General features: G+C 49.2%; 1 protein-coding gene across 2 annotated transcripts in view; it reads left to right on the plus strand.

Moving 5' to 3' along the window:
• MED13L (mediator complex subunit 13L) overlaps window positions 1-20,523 on the plus strand; it is a 421,642-nt gene that overhangs the window by 308,122 nt on the left and 92,997 nt on the right. For both annotated transcript variants that reach the window (XM_038762515.1, XM_038762516.1), the window contains exons 5-9: window positions 1,830-1,975; window positions 8,816-9,010; window positions 9,475-9,648; window positions 16,353-16,515; window positions 19,324-19,428. In XM_038762515.1, coding sequence (XP_038618443.1) covers window positions 1,830-1,975; window positions 8,816-9,010; window positions 9,475-9,648; window positions 16,353-16,515; window positions 19,324-19,428 — 783 coding nt within the window. The remainder of the gene's footprint in view (window positions 1-1,829; window positions 1,976-8,815; window positions 9,011-9,474; window positions 9,649-16,352; window positions 16,516-19,323; window positions 19,429-20,523) is intronic.

A 20,523-nucleotide genomic window follows, 5' to 3' on the forward strand; every position in this document is an offset into this window, starting at 1 on the left:
CAAATAAGTACAAAATAATAGAGGAAGATTACGAGGCAGACTGCATAGAGAGGGGTAACTCAATTAAAATGCTTATCACTGAGGAACAAACAAATAGTGTAAACCTGGACAGTAAAACAAAAATTGGTAGCCAGCTAATCCTTTGGCATCTGATTCTGATAATTTTTATTAACTAACGCTCCCTGGCAGTATATCAGCAAATCCCGTTCTAAAAGCCATGAATGGTATTGATTGAATACTGATTGTATGCAGAACACTTGTACCAAGCGCTTGGGTCAGTCCAAGACTGGAGAATTAAAAGACACATTCTTTGCCTGTAACAAGCTTACAGTCTGGGGGCAACAAACTTTGCGGTGCATTTACGACAACACGTCCTCTGTGTTGGCTCTTGAGTCGTGCCTCAGTTTCCTCATCTCTTAAATGGGGATTAAGGCTGTGAGCCCCATGGGAGACAGGGACTGTGCCCAACCTCATCAACTTGTATCTACCCCAGCGCTTTACTGTACTAAGCACTCGGGAGAGTACAGTACAGCAATAAATGGACACATTCTCTGCCCACAATGAGCTTACAGTCTAGAGGGGGAGACAGGCATTCATAGAAATAAAGGGGGGCTGATTTGAGTGTTTTAAAGTGAACTGCACCGTGTAAAAATGGGGCTGAAGACGGGGTGAATAAAAGATGCAAATCCAAGGCAGGAGAGACGAGTGCAGCCTCCTCACCTTACCTCCATCTCCCCTAGCTCGCCGCCGACCTCTCGCCCACATTTGTGCAAGCCCAGTCGTCTGGCCCCCGTCCGGTGGGCGGCAGGGTCATTCATTCATTCACTCAGTTGTATTTATTGAGCGCTTACTGTGTGCAGAGCACTGTAAAAAGTACTTGGGAAGTACAAGTCAGTAGCATATAGAGACGGTCCCTACCCAACAACGGGCTCACAGTCTAGAAGGGGGAGACAGACAACAAAACAAAACATGTGGACAGGTGTCAAGTCGACAGAACAAATAGAATTAAATCTAGATAATAATAATAATAATGGCATTTATTAAGCGCTACTATGTGCAAAGCACTGTTCTAAGCGCTGGGGAGGTTACAAGGTGATCAGGTTGTACCAGGGGGCTCACAGTCTTAATCCCCATTTTACAGATGAAGTAACTGAGGCCCAGAGACGTTTAGTGACTTGCCCAAAGTCACACAGCTGACAATTGGTGGAGCCGGGATTTGAACCCCTGACCTCTGACTCCAAAGCCCAGGCTTTTTCCACTGAGCCTCACTACATCATTAACAAAATAAATAGAATATTAAATATGGACAAGTAAAATAGAATAATAAATCTGTACAAACATATACAGGTGCTGTGGGGAGGGGAAGGAGGTAGGGAGGGGGCGATGGGGAGGAGGAGAGGAAAAAGGGGACTCAGTGTGGAAAGGCCTACTGGAAGAGGTGAGCTCTCAGTAGGGCTTTGAAGGGAGGAAGAGAGCTAGCTTGGCGGATGTGCGGAGGGGGGTAATTCTGGGCCATGGGAAGGACGTGGGCCGGGGGTCGACTGCGGGACAGGTGAGAATGAGGTATGGTGAGGAGGTTAGCGGCGGAGGAGCGGAGGGTGTGGGCTGGGCTGGAGAAGGAGAGAAAGGGAAGTGAGGTAGGAGGGGGCGAGGTGATGGACAGCCTTGAAGCTGAGAGTGAGGAATTTTTGCTTGCTGCGTAGGTTGACTGGCAGCCACTGGAGATTTTTGAGGAGGGGAGTAACACGCCCAGAGCGTTTTGTCCCATCCCCGAGCCCCGCTGACGGTTCTCCCGCTAAGAAAGCCGCCCTTGTGTCGTCCTTTTGCAGCGAGCACCTGTCCTGCGCCTTCACCTTCTTCCTGCACGGCGAGAGCAACGTGTGCACCAGCGTGGAGATCGCCCAGCATCAGCCCCTCTACCTAGTGAACCAGGACCACCTCCACGTGGCCCAGGCCTCGCCGGCTCCCTTCCCAGGTCAGTGCCCCGCGCTCCCTTCCGTGTCCCCCCCAAGCCGGGGGGGTCAGGTTGGCCGGAAGGGCCGGCCTCGGGATCGGTCCGGCTCCCAAGGAAACCGCGTTCAGCCGGCCGACGGTATCGTCTCAGCGCTTCCCGTGTGCAGGGCAGTCGATCCATCATCAATCGTATTTATTGAGCGCTTACTATGTGCAGAGCACTGTACTAAGCGCTTGGGAAGTACAAATTGGCAACATATAGAGACAGTCCCTACCCAACAGTGGGCTCACAGTCTAAAATAAATCAGGGCCAGTTATTGAGCGCTTGCAGGGTGCAGGGCACTGCACTGAGCATTGTTGTATTTATTGAGCGCTTAATGCGTGCAGAGCACTGTACGAAGCGCTTGGGAGAGTTTGCTCTAACAATAAACAGACCCCCCTGCCCCCCCCAGCACCTGTATATATGTATATATGTTTGTACATATTTATTACTCTATTTATTTATTCATTTTAATTGTACATATCTATTCTATTTTATTTTGTTAGTATGTTTGGTTTTGTTCTCTGTCTCCCCCTTTTAGACTGTGAGCCCACTGTTGGGTAGGGACTGTCTCTATATGTTGCCAACCTGTACTTCCCAAGCGCTTAGTACAGTGCTCTGCCCACAGTAAATGCTCAATAAATACGATTGATTGATTGATAATAATAATAATAATGATGGCATTTATTAAGCGCTTACTATGTGCAAAGCATCATTCCAAGCGCTGGGGAGGTTACAAGGTGATCAGGTTGTCCCTGGGGGGGCTGGCAGTCTTAATCCCCGTTTTACAGATGAGGTAACTGAGGCCCAGAGAAGTGACTTGTCCAAAGTCACACAGCTGACAATTCGCAGAGTCGGGATTCAAACCCGTGACTTCTGCTTCCAAAACCCGTGCTCTTTCCACTGAGCCACGCTATAACAAGATTACACTCTCGAGCATTTGGGAGAGTACATTTCAACAGAATTGGTAGAAACGTTCCCTGCCCACAACAAATTTACAGTCTAGAGGGGGAGATGAACATTAATATTAATATGTGATTCACAATATATAATTTTAGCACAGAGCACTGTGCTAAGCACACAGGAGAGTATAACACACGGGATTCACTGCCATTTCGCCAAGAAGCAGGAGTTTGAACCATGAGCCCGTTTAATTTATTAATAATAATAATAATAATAATAACATTTGTTAAGCGCTTACCATGTGCCTAGCACTGTTCTGAGCACTGGGGTAGAGACAAGGTAATCAGGTTGCCCCACATGATATTTAAAGTCTCCATTTTACAGAAGAGATAACTGAGGCACAGAGAAGTTAAGTGATACTTTGTGCCAGGCACTATACTAAGCGCTGGAGTAGATATAAATTAATCAGGTTGGATACAGCTCATCTCCCACATGCGGCTCACAGTCTTAATCCCCATTTTGCAAATGAGGGAACTGAGGCCCAGAGAAGTGAAGTGGTTTGCCCAGGGTCACACAGCAGATAAGTGTCTGTGTCACCAAGTCACCCTGCTTCACTGGTTGTCCTAGCCCGGGACTGGGAAGTGTTGGTGATTGAATCGAGGATTTGTTTGGCCTTGAGTGGCGTGTGAAAGTGCAAAAGTGAGTGTTAGCAAATATTTCTCCCTAGACGGTCAGTCAGAGTGAGAATTTATCGTTGTATTGTGTTTTTGTTCATTCATTCATTCATGCAGTCAGTCATATTTATTGAGCGCTTACTGTGTGCAGAGCACTGTACTAAGAGCTTGGGAAGTACAAGTCAGCAACATATAGAGACGGTCCCTACCCAACAACGGGCTCACAGTCTAGAAGGGGGAGACAGACAACAAAACAAAACGTGTGGACAGGTGTCAAAGTTGTCAGAACAAATAGAATTAAAGCTCTATGCACATCGTTAACAAAATAAATAGAATAGTAAATATGTGCAAGTAAAATAAAGCATGGCTCAGTGGAAAGAGCACGGGCTTTGGAGTCAGAGGTCATGGGTTCAAACCCCGGATCTGCCAATTGTCAGCTGGGTGACTTTGGGCAAGTCACTTCACTTCTCTGTGCCTCAGTTACCTCATCTGTAAAATAGGGATGAAGACCGTGAGCCCCCTGCGGGACAACCTGATTAACTTGTAACCTCCCCAGCGCTTAGAACAGTGCTTTACATATAGTAAGCACTTAACAAATGCCATCATTATTATTATTATTAATAATAATAATAAATCTGTACAAGTAAATATACAGGTGCTGTGGGGAGGGGAAGAAGGTAGGGCCGGGGTGATGGGGAGGAGGAGAGGAAAAAGGGGGCTCATTGTACTCCCAATCACTTAGTACAGTGCTCTGCACACAGTTAAGCGCTCCATAAATACGTTTGGATGATTGAATGAAAGAATACGATTGAATAATGCCCACACTGGCAACCGACAAAGCCAATGTCAGATTTTGAAAGGTAGGTGCATATGCAGCAAGAACAATGGTATGTTAAAGGATTGCCAAGAATTAATAATAATGATGGCATTTGTTAAGCGCTTACTATGTGCAAAGCACTGTTCTAAGCGCTGGGTGGGATACAAGGTGATTAAGTTGTCCTACGTGGGGCTTACAGTCAATCCGCATTTTACAGATGAGGTAACTGAGCCTCAGAAAAGTTAAGTGACTTGCCCAAGGTCACACAGCAGACATGTGGCGGAGGCAGGATTCGAACCCCTGACCTCTGACTCCAAAGCCCGGGCTCTTCCCACTGAGCCACGCTGCTGCTCTAATAATGATGATGGAATTTGTTAAGCACTTACTATGTGCCAAGCACTGTTCCAAGTGCTAGGGGAGATACAGGGTAATCAGGTTGTCCCATGTGGGGCTCACATTCGTAATCACCATTTTACAGATGAGGGAACCGAGGCCCAGAGAAGTGAAGTGACTTGCCCAAAGTCACACAGGTGACAAATGGCGGAGCCGGGATTTGAACCCATGACCTCCGACTCCAAAGCCCGAGCTCTTACCACTGAGCCACGCAGCTTCTCTAATTAATAGGAAATTTAACCCCGTCGACTTTTTCGAAAGGGAATGTATCCTCAGGACCAAGGTTCTCCTCTCTTATCAGACCGGGAAGGAATTTCTAAGTACTTATTTCTTCTTCTTGTTATCGTCATTATTATTATGATTATCATGATTGTATCTGCTAAGCATTGACCACTGTGCTAAGCCTTGGAGTAGATACTGATTAATCAGGTGGGACACAGTCTCTGTCTCACATGGGGCTCACAGGCTAAGTAGGAGGGAGAACTGGGATTGCATCCCCATTTTACAGATGAGGAAACCCAAGGCCCAGAGAAGTTTAGTGAGTTGCCCGTGGTCACACAGCAGACAAGCGGACTCCCAATCCTGTGCACTTTCTCCAACGCCACGCGCAGCTCCTCTTGAAGCATTCTGGCTTAGTGGAAAGAGCACGGGCTTGGGAGACAGAGGTCGTGGGTTCTAATCCTGGATCCGCCGCTCCTCAACTGTGTGACGTTGGGCAAATCACTTAACATCTCTGTGCCTCAGTTACGTCATCTGCAAAATGGAGATTAAGACTGTGAGCCCCACGTGGGATAACTTGACTACCTTGTATCTATCCCAGGACTTAGAACAGTTCTTGGCACATAGTAAGCGCTTAACAAATACCATCATTATTATTATTATTATTATATGTAGTAAAAAATGCAACTGCTCTTCACATAGTAAGTGCTCAATAAATGCCAGTGATTGATTAATGCTTTCTGCTGTATGACCAACATAACCCCAGGCTCAAATAGGGAATTCACATCTTTGGACTTTTGTGTGAACAGCATCTCTAAATTTTCCAACCGTCCCCAGGAATCCCTAATTATAAATCGCTTGAGAAACATGCAAACTGTGCTTTCTAAAAATTCAAAATTGGGCTGCCTCGTTAAAATACTTGATTATGTCGTATTGTCCGATTGCATTCACATTTAATAGTGCATCACCAGTAACGCTCTTGGAACTCTGAATGTACATTGATTTCCGATTTTCCAAAATAGACTTCATTGTGAGAAGATGCCCAAGTCTATTTCAGTATAATACAAGACAAGTTGGTCTGCTTTTGGTGGTGAACCTCCTAAGCCCTGCTTTAAGTTCCTCGTAATTCCTGCCCCTCTCCACCCACAGCCCCTCTTCCCTTCTCCCCAGTACACACACACACACACACACACACACACACACACACACACACACACACACACACACACACACACACACACACACACACACACACACACACACACACACACACACACACACCCCCCCCCCCCCCCCCCCCCCCACACACACACACACAAAGACACTCCCTCTTTCAGAATTCGGTTTGTACTGGTGCCGTTTGAATAACAGGCCATGGTGTCTTCTAAGCAGTGGGAATCACGAGAGAAATGGTGCGGCGGGGTGCATCCGGAAGTCATCATCATCCTCAATCGTATTTATTGAGCGCTCACTGTGTGCACAGCACTGTACTAAGCGCTTGGGAATTGTAGTTTTCCTTGTGGAGAGCGGGTGAGCCGAGGGTAAGTCAGTAGAAATCCTTGAATTCAGGTGTAGGGGCTTGTAGTTTGTGAAAAGCAGCACGGCCTAGTCAATAGAAACAAGGGCCTGGGTGTCGCAGGTCGTGGTTTCTAATCCCGGCTCCTCCACTTGTCTGCCGGGTGACCTTGGGCAAGTCACTTCACTTCTCTGGGCCTCGGTTCCCTCATCTGTAAATTGGGAGATGAAGATCCAGTCATATTTATGGAGCTCTTAACTGTGTGCAGAGCACTGTACTAAGTGATTGGGAGAGTACAATGAGCCCCCTTTTTCGTCTCCTCCTCCCCATCCCCCCCCGCCCTACCTTCTTCCCCTCCCCACAGCACCTGTATATTTACTTGTACAGATTTATTATTATTATTATTAATAATGATAATGATGGCATTTGTTAAGCGCTTACAATGTGTAAAGCACTGTTCTAAGCGCTGGGGAGCCCCACCTGGGGTAGGGGTCGGGTCCAGCCTGGCGGGGTTGGATCTACCTTAGCGCTTAGTAGTCAGTCAGACAAACGTTTTTCTTGAGCACTTACTCTGTGCAGAGCTCTGTGCTAAGCACTTGGGAGGGTACAGTATAACAGTAAACAGGCACATTCCCTGCCCACAAGGAGCTTACTTATTGAGTCATATTTATTGAGCGCTTACTATGTGCAGAGCACTGTACTAAGCGCAAGTCTACAGGAGTGCCTGGCGCTAGTCTTGTCTTATGCCGTCGAGTCCGACCCATAGCGATGCCATGGACACATCTCTCCCAGAATGCCCCACCTCCTTCTGCAGTCGTTCTGGGAGTGGATCCAGAGAGTTTTCTTGGGAAAAATAGGGAAGCGTTTTACCATCGCCTCCTTCCGCACAGTCATTCGTTCATTCATTCAATCATATTTGTTGAGCACTTACTGTGTGCAGAGGACGGTACTAAGCACTTGGGAAGTACAAGTTGGCAACATATAGAGATGGTCCCTACCCAACAGCGGGCTCACAGCCTAGAAGGGGGAGACAGACAACAAAACAAAACATATTAAGAAAATAAAATAAATAGAATAAATATGTACAAATAAATATATAGAGTAATAAATATGTACAAACATATATACATATGTACAGGTGCTGTGGGGAGGGGAAGGAGGTGAGGCGGGGGGATGGGGAGGGGGAGGAGGGGAAGAGGAAGGAAGGGACTCAGTCAGCTTGAGTCTCTGCCCTGGACTCCCACCTGTGCCGCCACTGCCCAGCGCAGGGGAGCTTTCATTCATGCATTCATTCATTCAATTGTATTTATTGAACGCTTACTGTGTGCAGAGCACTGTACTAAGCGCTTGGGAAGTACAAGTTGGCAACATATAGAGACGCTCCCTACCCAACAGTGGGCTCACAGTCTAGAACGGGGAGACAGAGAACAAAACCAAACATATTAACAAAATAAAATAAATAGAATAAATATGTACAAATAAAATAAATAAATAGAGTAATAAATGCATACAAACATATGTACATATATACAGGTGCTGTGGGGAGGGGAAGGAGGTAAGGTGGGGGGGATGGGGAGGGGGAGGAGGGAGAGCTTTGACTTGGAGCACATGGCCTGCCAGTCGCTAACCACTGCCCAAGCTAGGGTTGGAAAGGATAGGTCTCTCCTGGACTCTCCCTCCCATTAGTCGAGACTGGTAGAGGACTGGAAACTCCCCAGGGCACCCTGAGAGGGTTTGGCACGTAGTAAGCACTTAAAAAAAAAAAAGCTCCAAGTTGCAGCCGGCAGCACAGTAGACTCCTGAAGAGGAGAGTGAGGTCAGCAGATTAGCGCTTGATCTTTGCGTCTCAGGGCGGGACAGTCTGGAAGGATCCCGTCATAGTAGCCCAGGAAAGCCATGATTTGGGGTAGGAAGAGACTAATGACTTTGGGATCAGAAGGCTAGGCTGGATCCAGAAAAGATTTCATGAGGGAAAAATCAGATGTGAGGGTGGGGAAAGAACGAATCCGTGGCCTAGCAGACAGAGTGTGGACCCGCGAGTCGGGTGTCCCCCTTCTAGACTCTGAGCCCATTGTTGGGTAGGGACCGTCTCTATATGTTGCCAACTTGTACTTCCCAGGTGCTTAGTACAGTGCTCTGCACACAGCAAGCGCTCAGTAAATACAATTGAATGAATGAATGAATGAATGAATCTAGGCTTAAGAATGACCACGAAAAATAAAAAGGGTCATCCGGGAGGGGATGGACGGTGGCAAGGACGATGGTTACCATTTTAGCTTCCGTTCTGGTTGTTTTTTCAGTGCTCCTGAGCCCGTACGGCTTAAACGGCATGCTGACGGGCCAGGCTTACAAGATGGGCGACCCGGCCACCCGGAAGCTGATGGAGGACTGGCAGCATTTCTACCCCACGGTGCTCAAGAAGAAGGAAGAACCCAAGGAGGACCAGGACCTGGGCTACGACGATGATTTCCCCGTGGCCGTGGAAGTAATTGTCGGTAAGAGGAAACGTTTTGCCTGAAGAGCTCTCCCCCTCCCCCAGCCCTGCACCCCGCAGTTAATTTAAAAAAATAATCACTGAGACTCATCAGAAACAACCTTGCCGATCCCCATCTCCTGTCTGGCGACTCTCCTGACACCGGGGCCCGCTGTGCGGCTTCCTTGCCTGCATCCCTCGCAGTCCCCATATCCCACACGCTATTACGATAGCGTGAGCCTTCTGGTTGAACGAAGGGCTTCCCAGGAGGCCTGGGAACTGGGGGTCACTTTCGGGAACCGGAGCACGGGAAGCCGGGGGGAGGGGGATTAGGAGCCGAGCGTCGGGGAAGCGGGTGGACCGTCTCCCGAGCGTGCGTTCGTGTTTATCGAGCGCTTACCGCGTGCAGAGCACCGCTCCGAGCGCTCGGAAGAGGATGCCAGAGCAGTAATCAGAGCCCTTCCCCTCTGTCCTCGCACCTTCTAGGCGGCGTCCGGATGGTCTACCCTTCGGCCTTCGTGCTCGTCTCTCAGAACGACATCCCCGTGGCGCCCGGCGGCCCCGGCGGCCCCGGGCAGCAGGGCCTCGGGAGCGGGAAGGATCCCGGCTCCTGCGGGATGCCGCTCACGCCGCCCACCTCTCCGGAGCAGGCCGTCGTGGGTAAGAGGCGCCGGGCGGGGGCCGGCCCACCCGGCTCTGGTCGGCCAAGATGCCCCAGTTGCGGTGGCGGAGCCGGGGGTTTGCCCTCAGAGAGCTGAATTGAGCGTTCTCCCCCACCTCGGGGAGGGGCGATTTGCGAGCTCAAGGGGCCTGCCGTTCGCAGGACTACCCCAGAAAAGAGGCATCAGAAGGGAGAGGAGAAAGACATCATCGGAGATGGTGATGGTGACGCCTTTGGTAATGGGCGTGCGCTCTCTACAAATCAAGCGCTGCTCTCAGTGCCGAGGTAGACGCAAGATCGTCCAGTTGGACATAGTCCCTGTCCCGCTTCCAGCTCACTGTATAAGGAGGAGGAAGAACAGGCCTCAAATCCCCAATTTTACAGATGAGGAAACGGAGGCCCAGGGAAGCTAGATGGCTTGCCCAAGGCCGCGCAGCAGGCATTGAGCGCAACTGAGATTTGAACCCAGGTCCTCCTCATCATCATCATCAATCATATTTATTGAGCGCTTACTATGTGCAGAGCACTGTACTAAGCGCTTGGGAAGTACAAATTGGCAACATATAGAGACAGTCCCTACCCAACAGTGGGCTCACAGTCTAAAAGGGGGAGACGGAGAACAAAACCAAACATACTAACAAAATAAAATAAATAGGATAGATATGTACAAGTAAAATAAATAGAGTAATAAATATGTACAACCATATATACATATATACAGGTGCTGTGGGGAAGGGAAGGAGGTAAGATGGGGGGATGGAGAGGGGGACGAGGGGGAGAGGAAGGAAGGGGCTCAGTCTGGGAAGGCCTCCAACTCCTAGACTCCAACTCCTCCAACTCCTCAGACTCCTAGACCTCTGCTCTTTTCACTAACTCATGCTGCTAATGGACTGTAGGAGCTTCATATTTCCGACTCCACTTTCCCCTTAACACGACTTTCCGGAAGTGGTAGTTGCTTTGGGCGCTTAGTACAGCGCTCTACAGATAGCCCCTCCCAGAATTTTGTTCCTAGGGCTTTGTAAATCATGTTGGATGTGAGGACAAACTGTTCTTTCGCCCCCTCGCCACCCTCCCACAGACTGTCAGCTCGTGTGGGTAGGGAATTTGTCTACCAATACTGCGATTTTGTACTCTCCCAAGAGTTTAGTACAGTGCTCTGCACACAGAAAGTGCTCAATTTTTTTATGGTATTTAATAATAATAATAATAATAATAATAATGAAGGCATTTATTAAGTGCTTACTATCAATCAATCAATCAATCAATCATATTTATTGAGCGCTTACTATGTGCAGAGCACTGTACTAAGCGCTTGGGAAGTACAAATTGGCATCACATAGAGACAGTCCCTACCCAACAGTGGGCTCACCGTCTAAAAGGGGGAGACAGAGAACAGAACCAAACATACCAACAAAATAAAATAAGTAGGATAGAAATGTACAAGTAAAATAAATAAATAAATAAATAAATAGAGTAATAAATACGTACAACCATATATACATATATACAGGTGCTGTGGGGAAGGGAAGGAGGTAAGACGGGGGGATGGAGAGGGGGACGAGGGGGAGAGGAAAGAAGGGGCTCAGTCTGGGAAGGCCTCCTGGAGGAGGTGAGCTCTCAGCAGGGCCTTGAAGGGAGGAAGAGAGCTAGCTTGGCGGATGGGCAGAGGGAGGGCATTCCAGGCCCGGGGGATGACGTGGGCCGGGGGTCGATGGCGGGACAGGCGAGAGCGAGGTACAGTGAGGAGATTAGTGGTGGAGGAGCGGAGGGTGCGGGCTGGGCAGTAGAAGGAGAGAAGGGAGGTGAGGTAGGAGGGGGCGAGGTGATGGACAGCCTTGAAGCCCAGGGTGAGGAGTTTCTGCCTGATGCGCAGATTGATCGGTAGCCATTGGAGGTTTTTGAGGAGGGGAGTAATATGTCCAGAGCGTTTCTGGACAAAGATAATCCGGGCAGCAGCATGAAGTATGGATTGAAGTGGAGAGAGACACGAGGATGGGAGATCAGAGAGAAGGCTAGTGCAGTAGTCCAGACGGGATAGGATGAGAGCTTGAATGAGCAGGGTAGCAGTTTGGATGGAGAGGAAAGGGCGGATCTTGGCAATGTTGCGGAGCTGAGACCGGCAGGTTTTGGTGACGGCTTGGATGTGAGGGGTGAATGAGAGAGCGGAGTCGAGGATGACACCAAGGTTGCGGGCTTGTGAGACGGGAAGGATGGTAGTGCCGTCAACAGAGATGGGAAAGTCAGGGAGAGGACAAGGTTTGGGAGGGAAGACAAGGAGCTCAGTCTTCGACATGTTGAGCTTTAGGTGGCGGGCGGACATCCAGATGGAGATGTCCTGAAGGCTGGAGGAGATGCGAGCCTGGAGGGAGGGGGAGAGAGCGGGGGCAGAGATGTAGATCTGGGTGTCATCAGCGTAGAGATGATAGTTGAAGCCGTGGGAGCGAATGAGGTCACCAAGGGAGTGAGTGTATATTGAGAACAGAAGGGGACCAAGCACTGAACCTTGGGGAACCCCCACCGTAAGAGGATGGGAGGGGGAGGAGGAGCCTGCAAAAGAGACTGAGAAAGAACGACCGGAGAGATAAGAGGAGAACCAGGAGAGGACGGAGTCTGTGAAGCCAAGGTCAGATAACGTGTGGAGGAGAAGGGGGTGGTCCACAGTGTCAAAGGCAGCTGAGAGGTCGAGGAGGATTAGGACAGAGTATGAGCCGTTGGATTTGGCAAGCAGGAGGTCATTGGTGACCTTTGAGAGCGCAGTTTCCGTGGAATGAAGGGGACGGAAGCCAGACTGGAGGGGGCCGAGGAGAGAGTTGTTGTTGAGGAATTCTAGGCAGCGCGTGTAGACAACTCGTTCAAGGAGTTTGGAAAGGAATGGTAGGAGGGATATGGGACGATAACTAGAAGGTGAGGTGGGGTCAAGAGAGGGTTTTTTTAGGATGGGAGAGACATGGGCATGTTTGAAGGCAGAGGGGAAGGAACCAGTGGAGAGTGAGCGGTTGAAGATGGAAGTTAAGGAGGGGAGAAGGGATGGAGCGAGAGATTTCATAAGATGAGAGGGAATGGGGTCAGAAGCACAGGTGGCCGGAGTAGCACTTGAGAGGAGGGAGGAGAGTTCCTCTGAGGATACTGCTGGGAAGGATGGGAGAGTAGCAGAGAGTGTTGAGAGCCGGGGGGTTGGAGAAAGGGGGGAAGAGACTTTGGGGAGGTCGGACCTGATGGATTTAATTTTGTTAATGAAGTAGGAGGCCAGATCGTTGGGGGTGAGGGAAGGAGGAGGGGGAGGAACCGGGGGCCTGAGAAGGGAGTTGAATGTACGGAAGAGCTGGCGGGGGTGATGGGCATGGGTGTCAATAAGGGAGGAGAAATAGTTTTGTCTGGCAGAAGAGAGGGCTGAGTTAAGGCAGGAAAGGATAAGCTTGAAGTGAACGAGGTTGGCATGGTGTTTAGACTTTCGCCAGCAGCGTTCGGCAGCTCGAGCATAAGAGCGAAGGAGGCGGACAGTGGCAGTGATCCAGGGCTGTGGGTTAGTGGTACGAGAGCGGCGAAGGGAAAGGGGAGCGAGCGAGTCTAGCTGAGTAGAAAGGGTAGAGTTGAGAGCAGTAATCTGATCATCAAGACTGGGTAGAGAGGAGAGGGCGGCGAGGTGGGGTGTGAGGCGCTCCGAAAGATGGGTGGGGTCCAGAGAGCGGAGATCTCTGTGAGGGAGTAATACGGATTTACGGGGGAAAGGTGTGTGAGTGAGGAGGCAGGTGAGAAGATTATGATCAGAGAGAGGGATCACAGAGTTGGTGAGGGTGGACACAGTGCAGCGGTAGGAGATGATGAGGTCGAGGGTATGACCAAGTTGGTGAGTGGGTGAGGTGGGGTGGAGGAAGAGGTTGGCAGCGTCAAGTAGAGATAGAAGGCGGGAGGCAGAGGAGTCGTTAGGGATATCCATGTGGATATTGAAGTCTCCGAGGATCAGAGTGGGCATGGAGAAGGAGAGAAGGAATGTGAGGAAGGGGTCAAAGTCGTTAAAGAAGTTGGAAGTGGGGCCCGGAGGGCGGTAGATGACGGCTACAAGAATCTGGAGGGGGTGGTAGAGGCGAATAATGTGGGCTTCAAAGGAAGGGAAGGAAAGGGAAGGGGGAGGAGGGATATGTGCAAAGCATTCTTCTAAGTGCTGGGGAGGTTACAAGGTGATCAGGTTGTTCCACATGGAGCTCCCAGTCTTCATCCCCATTTTACAGATGAGGGAACTGAGGCCCAGAGAAGTTAAGCGACTTGCCCAAAGTCACACAGCTGACAGTTGGCGGAGCCGGGATATGAACCCATGACGTCTGACTCCAAGGCCCGTGCTTTTTCCACTGAGCCATACTGCTTCTCCAAGTTTAGTACAGTGCTCTGCACACAGAAAGTGCTTAATGTTTTTTTTATGGTATTAGGCACTTACTATGTGCCAGGCACTGTACTAAGCACTGGGGTGGATACAAGCAAATCGGGTTGGACACAGTCCCTTGTCCCTCATGGGACTCACAGTCTTCCTTCCCATTTCCTGGTGTGGACAGGGATTGTCTCTCAGCATTGCTGAATTGTTCTTCCTAAGCGCTCAGTACAGTACTCTGCACACAGTAAATGCTCAATAAATACGACTGAATGAAAAGTCCCAGAACAGGGATTAGAACTGAGGTCTTTCTGACTGCCAGGCCTGTGCTCTAGCCACTAAGCCACACTGGCGAGTCCAATAAATCCGAGTGGGCAGACATGTTCCCTGCCCACGAGGGCTCACAGTCCAGAAGGAAAGAGATCAGGCAGTCATCAGTCAATCAAGTATTGGTGTCTATTGCGTGGCTTAGTGGAAAAGAGCACGAGCTTTGGAGTCAGAGGTCATGGGTTCAAATCCCAGCTCTGCCAGTTGTCAGCCATGTGACTTTGGACAAGTCGCTTCACTTCTCTGTGCTTCAGTTCCCTCATATGTAAAATGGGGATTAAGATTGTGAGCCCCCCGTGGGACAACCTGATCACCTTGTAACCTCCCCAGCGCTTAGAACAGTGATTTGCACATAGTAAGCGCTTAATAAATGCCATTACTATTATCATTATTATTATTGAGCAATCACTGTGGGCAGAGTACTGTACAGAGAAGCATCTTAACCTAGTGGCTAGAACCTGAGGTTGGGAGCCAGAGGCCACGGGTTCTAATACAGGCTCTGTCACTTGTCTGCTGTGTGACCTTGGGTAAGCCATTTAACTTCTCTGGGCCTCAGTTCCCTCATCTGTAAAAATGGGGATGAAGACTGTGAGCCCCATGTGGGAAGGGGACCATGTCCAACCCAATTTCCTTGTCTCCACCCTTGCACTTAGTACAGTGCCTGTTACATAGCAAGCAGTTAATATTGACCGCAGTTATTATTATTAGAGGACCTGGGTTCTAATCCTGGTTCCGCCACTTGATTAAGGCCTCCTTTCCTCTTCTCCCACTGCTTTCTCCGTCGCCCTGACTTGCTCCATTTATTCAGCCCCTGTCCTGTCCCCACAGCACTTAAAGTCCATTTCTTTCTTTCTGTTCATGTGTGTCTCCCCCTCTAGACTGTAAGCTCGTTTTGGGCAGGGAATATTCCTGTTTATTGTTATACCATTCTCTCCTGAGTGTTTAGTTCAGTGCTGTGCCCACAGAATGCACTCAATAATAATAATAATAATAATAATAATAATAATAATAATAATAATTATGGCATTTGTTAAGCACTTACTATGTGCAAAGCACTGTTCTAAGTGCTGGGGAGGTTATAAGGTGATTACAAGGTTACAAGGTGAAGATACACTGCTTCTCAATAAATATGATTGAATGAATTGTCCGCAGTGTGACCTTGGGCAAGTCACTTCCCTTCTCTATTCCTCAGTTCCCTCATCGATGAAGACTCTGAGCCCCATGTGAGCCGGGGACTGTGTCCAACCCGATAATAATAATAATAATGGCATTTATTAAGTGCTTACTATGTGCCAAGCACTGTTCTAAGTGCTGGGAAGGTTACAAGGTGATCGGGTTGTCCCACGGGGGGCTCCCAGTCTTAATCCCCACTTTACAGATAAGGTAACTGAGGCACAGAGAAGTGAAGTGACTTGCCCAAGTTCACACAGCTGACAAGTGGCAGAGCCGGGATTTGAACCCATGACCTCTGACTCCAGAGCCCGTGCTCTTTCCACTGAGCCACGCTGCTTCTCATGCTGCTGATGAGTTTGCATCTACCCCGTGCTTAGTACAGTGCCTGGCACAGAGTGAGCGCCTCACCAATACCATTCAGCCGAAACCATTTAGCCCCTTCCTTCCTAGTCCCTTCCTTCCTCTCCCCCTCGTCCCCCTCTCCATCCCCCCCATCTTACCTCCTTCCCTTCCCCACAGCACCTGTATATATGTATATATGTTTGTACATATTTATTACTCTATTTATTTGTTTATTTTACTTGTCCATATCTATTCTATTTATTTTATTTTGTTAGTATGTTTGGTTTTGTTCTCTGTCTTCCCCTTTTAGACTATGAGCCCAATGTTGGGTAGGGGCTGTCTCTATATGTTGCCCATTTGTACTTCCCAAGCGCTTAGTACAGTGCTCTGCACATAGTAAGCGCTCAATAAATACGATTGATGATGATGATGATGATGAAACAAAGAAACCCTTTCCTCGGCCTCTCCAACCTCGCTGTTCTCCGGTTTCTCTTTCAGGTGACGGTGGAGGTGCCCAGAGTACTTTTGGCCACTTCCCCACCCAGGACGGGATGATCACTAAGCACAGCCCAAAGAGACTGGGGAAGACCCCTCCCAAGCTCCACAATCACATGGTCCATAGAGTTTGGAAGGAGTGCATCCTCAATAGGACACAACCCAAGTAAGACCATCTCCCATGGGTCCCAGAGGCCCGCCACGGGTTTCACTCTACGGACGCGGGTAGGGGGATTTTTCCCTGCTGAGTTTAGGTCTCGTTTCGAATTCGTTCTCGCGTCAAGTCGGCATTTGAAATCCGGCCACGTACGCGCCAAAGAGTTAGCCGCGAAGCATCATCTCTCTAATTTTCCTGCTAGATGGTTAGAAGTTATTTTAATGTAGGCATCTCAGCGACGTGGGGGCTTTTCGGCAGCCAGGTGGTCATATTTATCAAGCGCTTACTGTGTGCAGAGCACTGGACTAAGCGTGTGAGAGAGGACCATTTAGCAGACGCATCTGCTGTCCCCAGCGATCTGTGAGGTTGCCATGCTTGATGGACCGAGGAAGAAGGTTCCTAGTGCTGTACTAAGTGCTTAGTACAGTGCTCTGCACACAGTAAGCGCTCAATAAATACGATTGAATGAATGAGTGAATGGTATTCGTTTTGCCAGGAAATCCATTTCGGCAACTAGGCAGAGATCGTGCTGTGCCAATTATCTATAAGATAGCAGTCTGAGCGTACGGCTAAATTCTTCACACACTGTGTGGAAGCCGGATTCAGCACATTTTCATCTCTTTTTGGGGTGGGGAGATCTATGGATGACGTCCGGTTTCTTACCAAATGTGCCTGGGCCAGCGAGCCCGAACCTCAGAGATTCCGTCTGGGCACCCAGTCGGGGTCATCTGACTGCCCCCATTATGGACTCCGTTAAACATTTCTTCAGTGAACCGAGAACGGAATTCCTAGGAGCCCACGAAATTCAGCTGCCCATTTGGCTGACATCAGTCCGCCCGCTGGATCCCTTCAGGATGGGAGGTGGCGCGACCTTGAAGGGAAGGGAGACGTGTTGTCGGGAATCTTTCTGGTTGACTGGCACGTGTCACGACCTAGAGCCTTTCCCTGTCAAAACTTAAAGTGGAACTCTCTCCTTAAAACCGTCAGCCCACATATTTTTCCTTGTTACCGACTGAGAAGGTTCCTTTTCATTTCCCGGTAAGTACGATCTCTGCCTCATGATATGTTTGCTCTTTCTCCGTTTAATTCCCTTGCAGGTGGACTACTTAGGTATTCCACGGGTAGAGTGGGATGAGATAGCTCGCTCTTGCCTGCATGGATAGGTCATGCGGTTTGATAGCATTCTGAAACTAATGCCCTTTTTCTTGTTTTTCTTAAGGTCACTTTTATTTGATCATTTCCCCCCACTTCTCAAGGAGAATCCCCCCGCTTCTCACGGTTTAATCTCTCTCACCAACCCTGTTGGTCTCAGAGCTCTACTCCCACATAGGCCAAACCGTTCCCGTGTGTACGGAGAAGACACTGTCGTCCCTAAAGTTCGCCTAAAGGCATGCGAATGGCTGGAAAGCAATCTCCTCACCCCCTCCTACCTCACCTCGCAGCTCTTCCATTCCAATCCGGCCTGCAAACTTCACTTCTAATGCCAACCTTCTCATCCATCTCACCGCCAACCCCTCGCCCATGTCCTGCCTCAGTCCCTGAAAGCCCTCCCTTCTCATATCTGACAGACAGTTCCTCTCCCCACCTTCAAAACCTGCTTGAAGGCCCTGCTCCTCCAAGAACTCCCCTAACTAAGCCTTCCTTTCCTCTTCTCCCTCTCTCTCCTTCTTTGCCCCGACTTGCTCCCTTTCTTCACGCCCTCTCCCAGCCCCACAGCACCTATGTCCGTATCTGTCATTTCTTTATTTCTATTCACTTCTCTCTCCCTCTCTAGACCGTAAGCTCATTGTGGGCAGGGAACATGTCTGTTTATTATTTTACCATCCTCGCCCAAGTGCTTAGTATAGTGTTCTGCACACAGAAAGTGCTCAATAAATACGATTGACTACTGACTGATTGAAAAGGCCCATGTATCCAAAAGGGCCTTTCCCTTGGGGTACTGTTATGTTGGACATTGGCAGCGTCCAAGCGCTGTTTTCTACACCAAAGATAAACAATAGAAGGGGAAGAGCGGAAACCGCCATGGATTTTTTTTGTTTTTCCTTGAGTCCCCGACGGTCTCCCCGGCCACATCCAGATCACACAGCAGAGGGAAATTCTGGCTGATTCTACCATAATGGACAAAACCTCATGCCGGCCTAGCTCTTCTTCTACCTTTCTATTCATTTGGTCTCCCCTGCTCCCTCCAACGCCTTTAGCAACTGCGGCGTGGCCTCACGGTTTCTCCTCTTCAAGATGGCGTAAAGCAAGACTTTTTTGTTTTTGCTTTTTTTTGTCTTACCCCAGTGACCACAAAAGGAACTTGGCACCTGGAAGCTGACGTTGTAAAACCCTTTTTCCCCCCGTCTCGTTCAGGTGGGGCTCTCATCACTCCGCCCTCCCGACGCCAGTAAATGTGATAAGAACGAGCTGAACGCCACTGAAACAATTTCTCCAAGGGGGTGCTATTTACGGATGATTTGAAAAGGTTTCATCTCTCGGTTGTCTCCCCGTAATTTCCTTAAGAGCCTTTTTTTAAAACAGCAAAGGGTTCCAGGTGTAATCTTCTTTTCCACCTCTACTGCCGACCGACCGTCAGCGCCACTTGATTCCTTTTCCCGTTGCTTCAGGGGGATTTTGCCATCCTGCTGCTGGGGCAGAGATCACGAGCAGGTTTTCGGTTCCGCCGCGCCTCGGCTGGGAGCATTTGGGAAATAAAATCTCGCAGGGACTTTTAAGACGTTTTTCAGGTGGCTCCTGGGATGAGCCTTCTCTCGTGTTTTGGAGGGGAGAGAACAAGGCCGTCTGCCGATTTTAATTTGATCTTTAACCTTTTAGGAGGAGTCAGCTGGCTACTCCAAACCTCGAGGAGGAGTCTTCTCATAACGCGGCTTCTTGGGATTTTGCGGATCCGATACAGAGAGTCAGCTGTTCTTGTTCCAGGTCGGTAACAAAACGCCCCAAACGCTTGGGCCGGCGAAGGAAACACAACTCTCGTATTCATTCCTTCAGTCGTATTTATGGAGCGATTTCTGTGTGCAGAGCACTGTAGTGAGCGCTTGGGAGAGGACAGCAGAACAACAAACAGACATATTCCCTGTCCACAGCGAGGTCACAGTCTAGAGCTTACGGAACTTAGGGAAGCAGTATGGCGTAATCGATAGAGCCCAGCCCTGATTCTGGGAATCAGAAGGTCACGGGTTCTAATCCCAGTTCTGTCTCTTGTCTGCTGTGTGGCCTTGGGCAAGTCATTTAACTTCTCTGTGCCACAGTTCCTTCATCTGGAAAATGGGGATTTGATAATAATAATAATAATAATAATTTTGGTATTTGTTAAGTGCTAACTATGTGCCAAGCACTGTTCTAAGCGCTGGGGTAGATACAAGGTAATCAGGTTGACCCACGTGGGGCTCACAGTCTTAATCCCAGTTTACAGATGAGGTAACAGGCACAGAGAAGTGAGTGGCTTGCCCAAGGTCACGCAGCAGAAAAGTGGCGGAGCCAGGGTTAGAACCCACATCCTCTGACTCCCAGGGCCAGGCTCTTTAATAATAATAATGGCATTTGTTAAGCACTTGCTATGTGCAAAGCACTGTTCTTAGCGCTGGGGGGGATACAGGTTGACCAGGTTGTCCCACGTGGGGCTCACAGTCTTAATCCCCATTTTACAGATGAGGAAACCAAGGCCCAGAGAAGTTAAGTGACTTGCCCAAAGTCACACAGCTGACAATTGGCGGAGCCGAAATTTGAACCCATGACCTCTGACTCCAAAGCCCGTGCTCTTTCCACTAAGCCCCATGGGGTACAAGGACTGTGTCCAACAAGAACTGCTTGTATCCACTACAGCACTAGTACAGTGCTTGGCACAGAGTAAGCACTTAACAAATACCATAATTATCATTATTATTAATATTAGAGACAAGGGCGACTTTTCCTCCTGTGCCAGGCCAGCGTGAGGACTTGGGCCTACGCGCCATTGTAGAAACTCCCTCATGTAGAGCAGGGTTTAGCCATGGAAAAGGCAGGGAAATAAACCTC

This window comes from Tachyglossus aculeatus, chromosome 21 (genome assembly GCF_015852505.1).
Source record: "Tachyglossus aculeatus isolate mTacAcu1 chromosome 21, mTacAcu1.pri, whole genome shotgun sequence".
In the NCBI taxonomy this organism is placed as follows: Eukaryota; Metazoa; Chordata; class Mammalia; order Monotremata; family Tachyglossidae; genus Tachyglossus; species Tachyglossus aculeatus.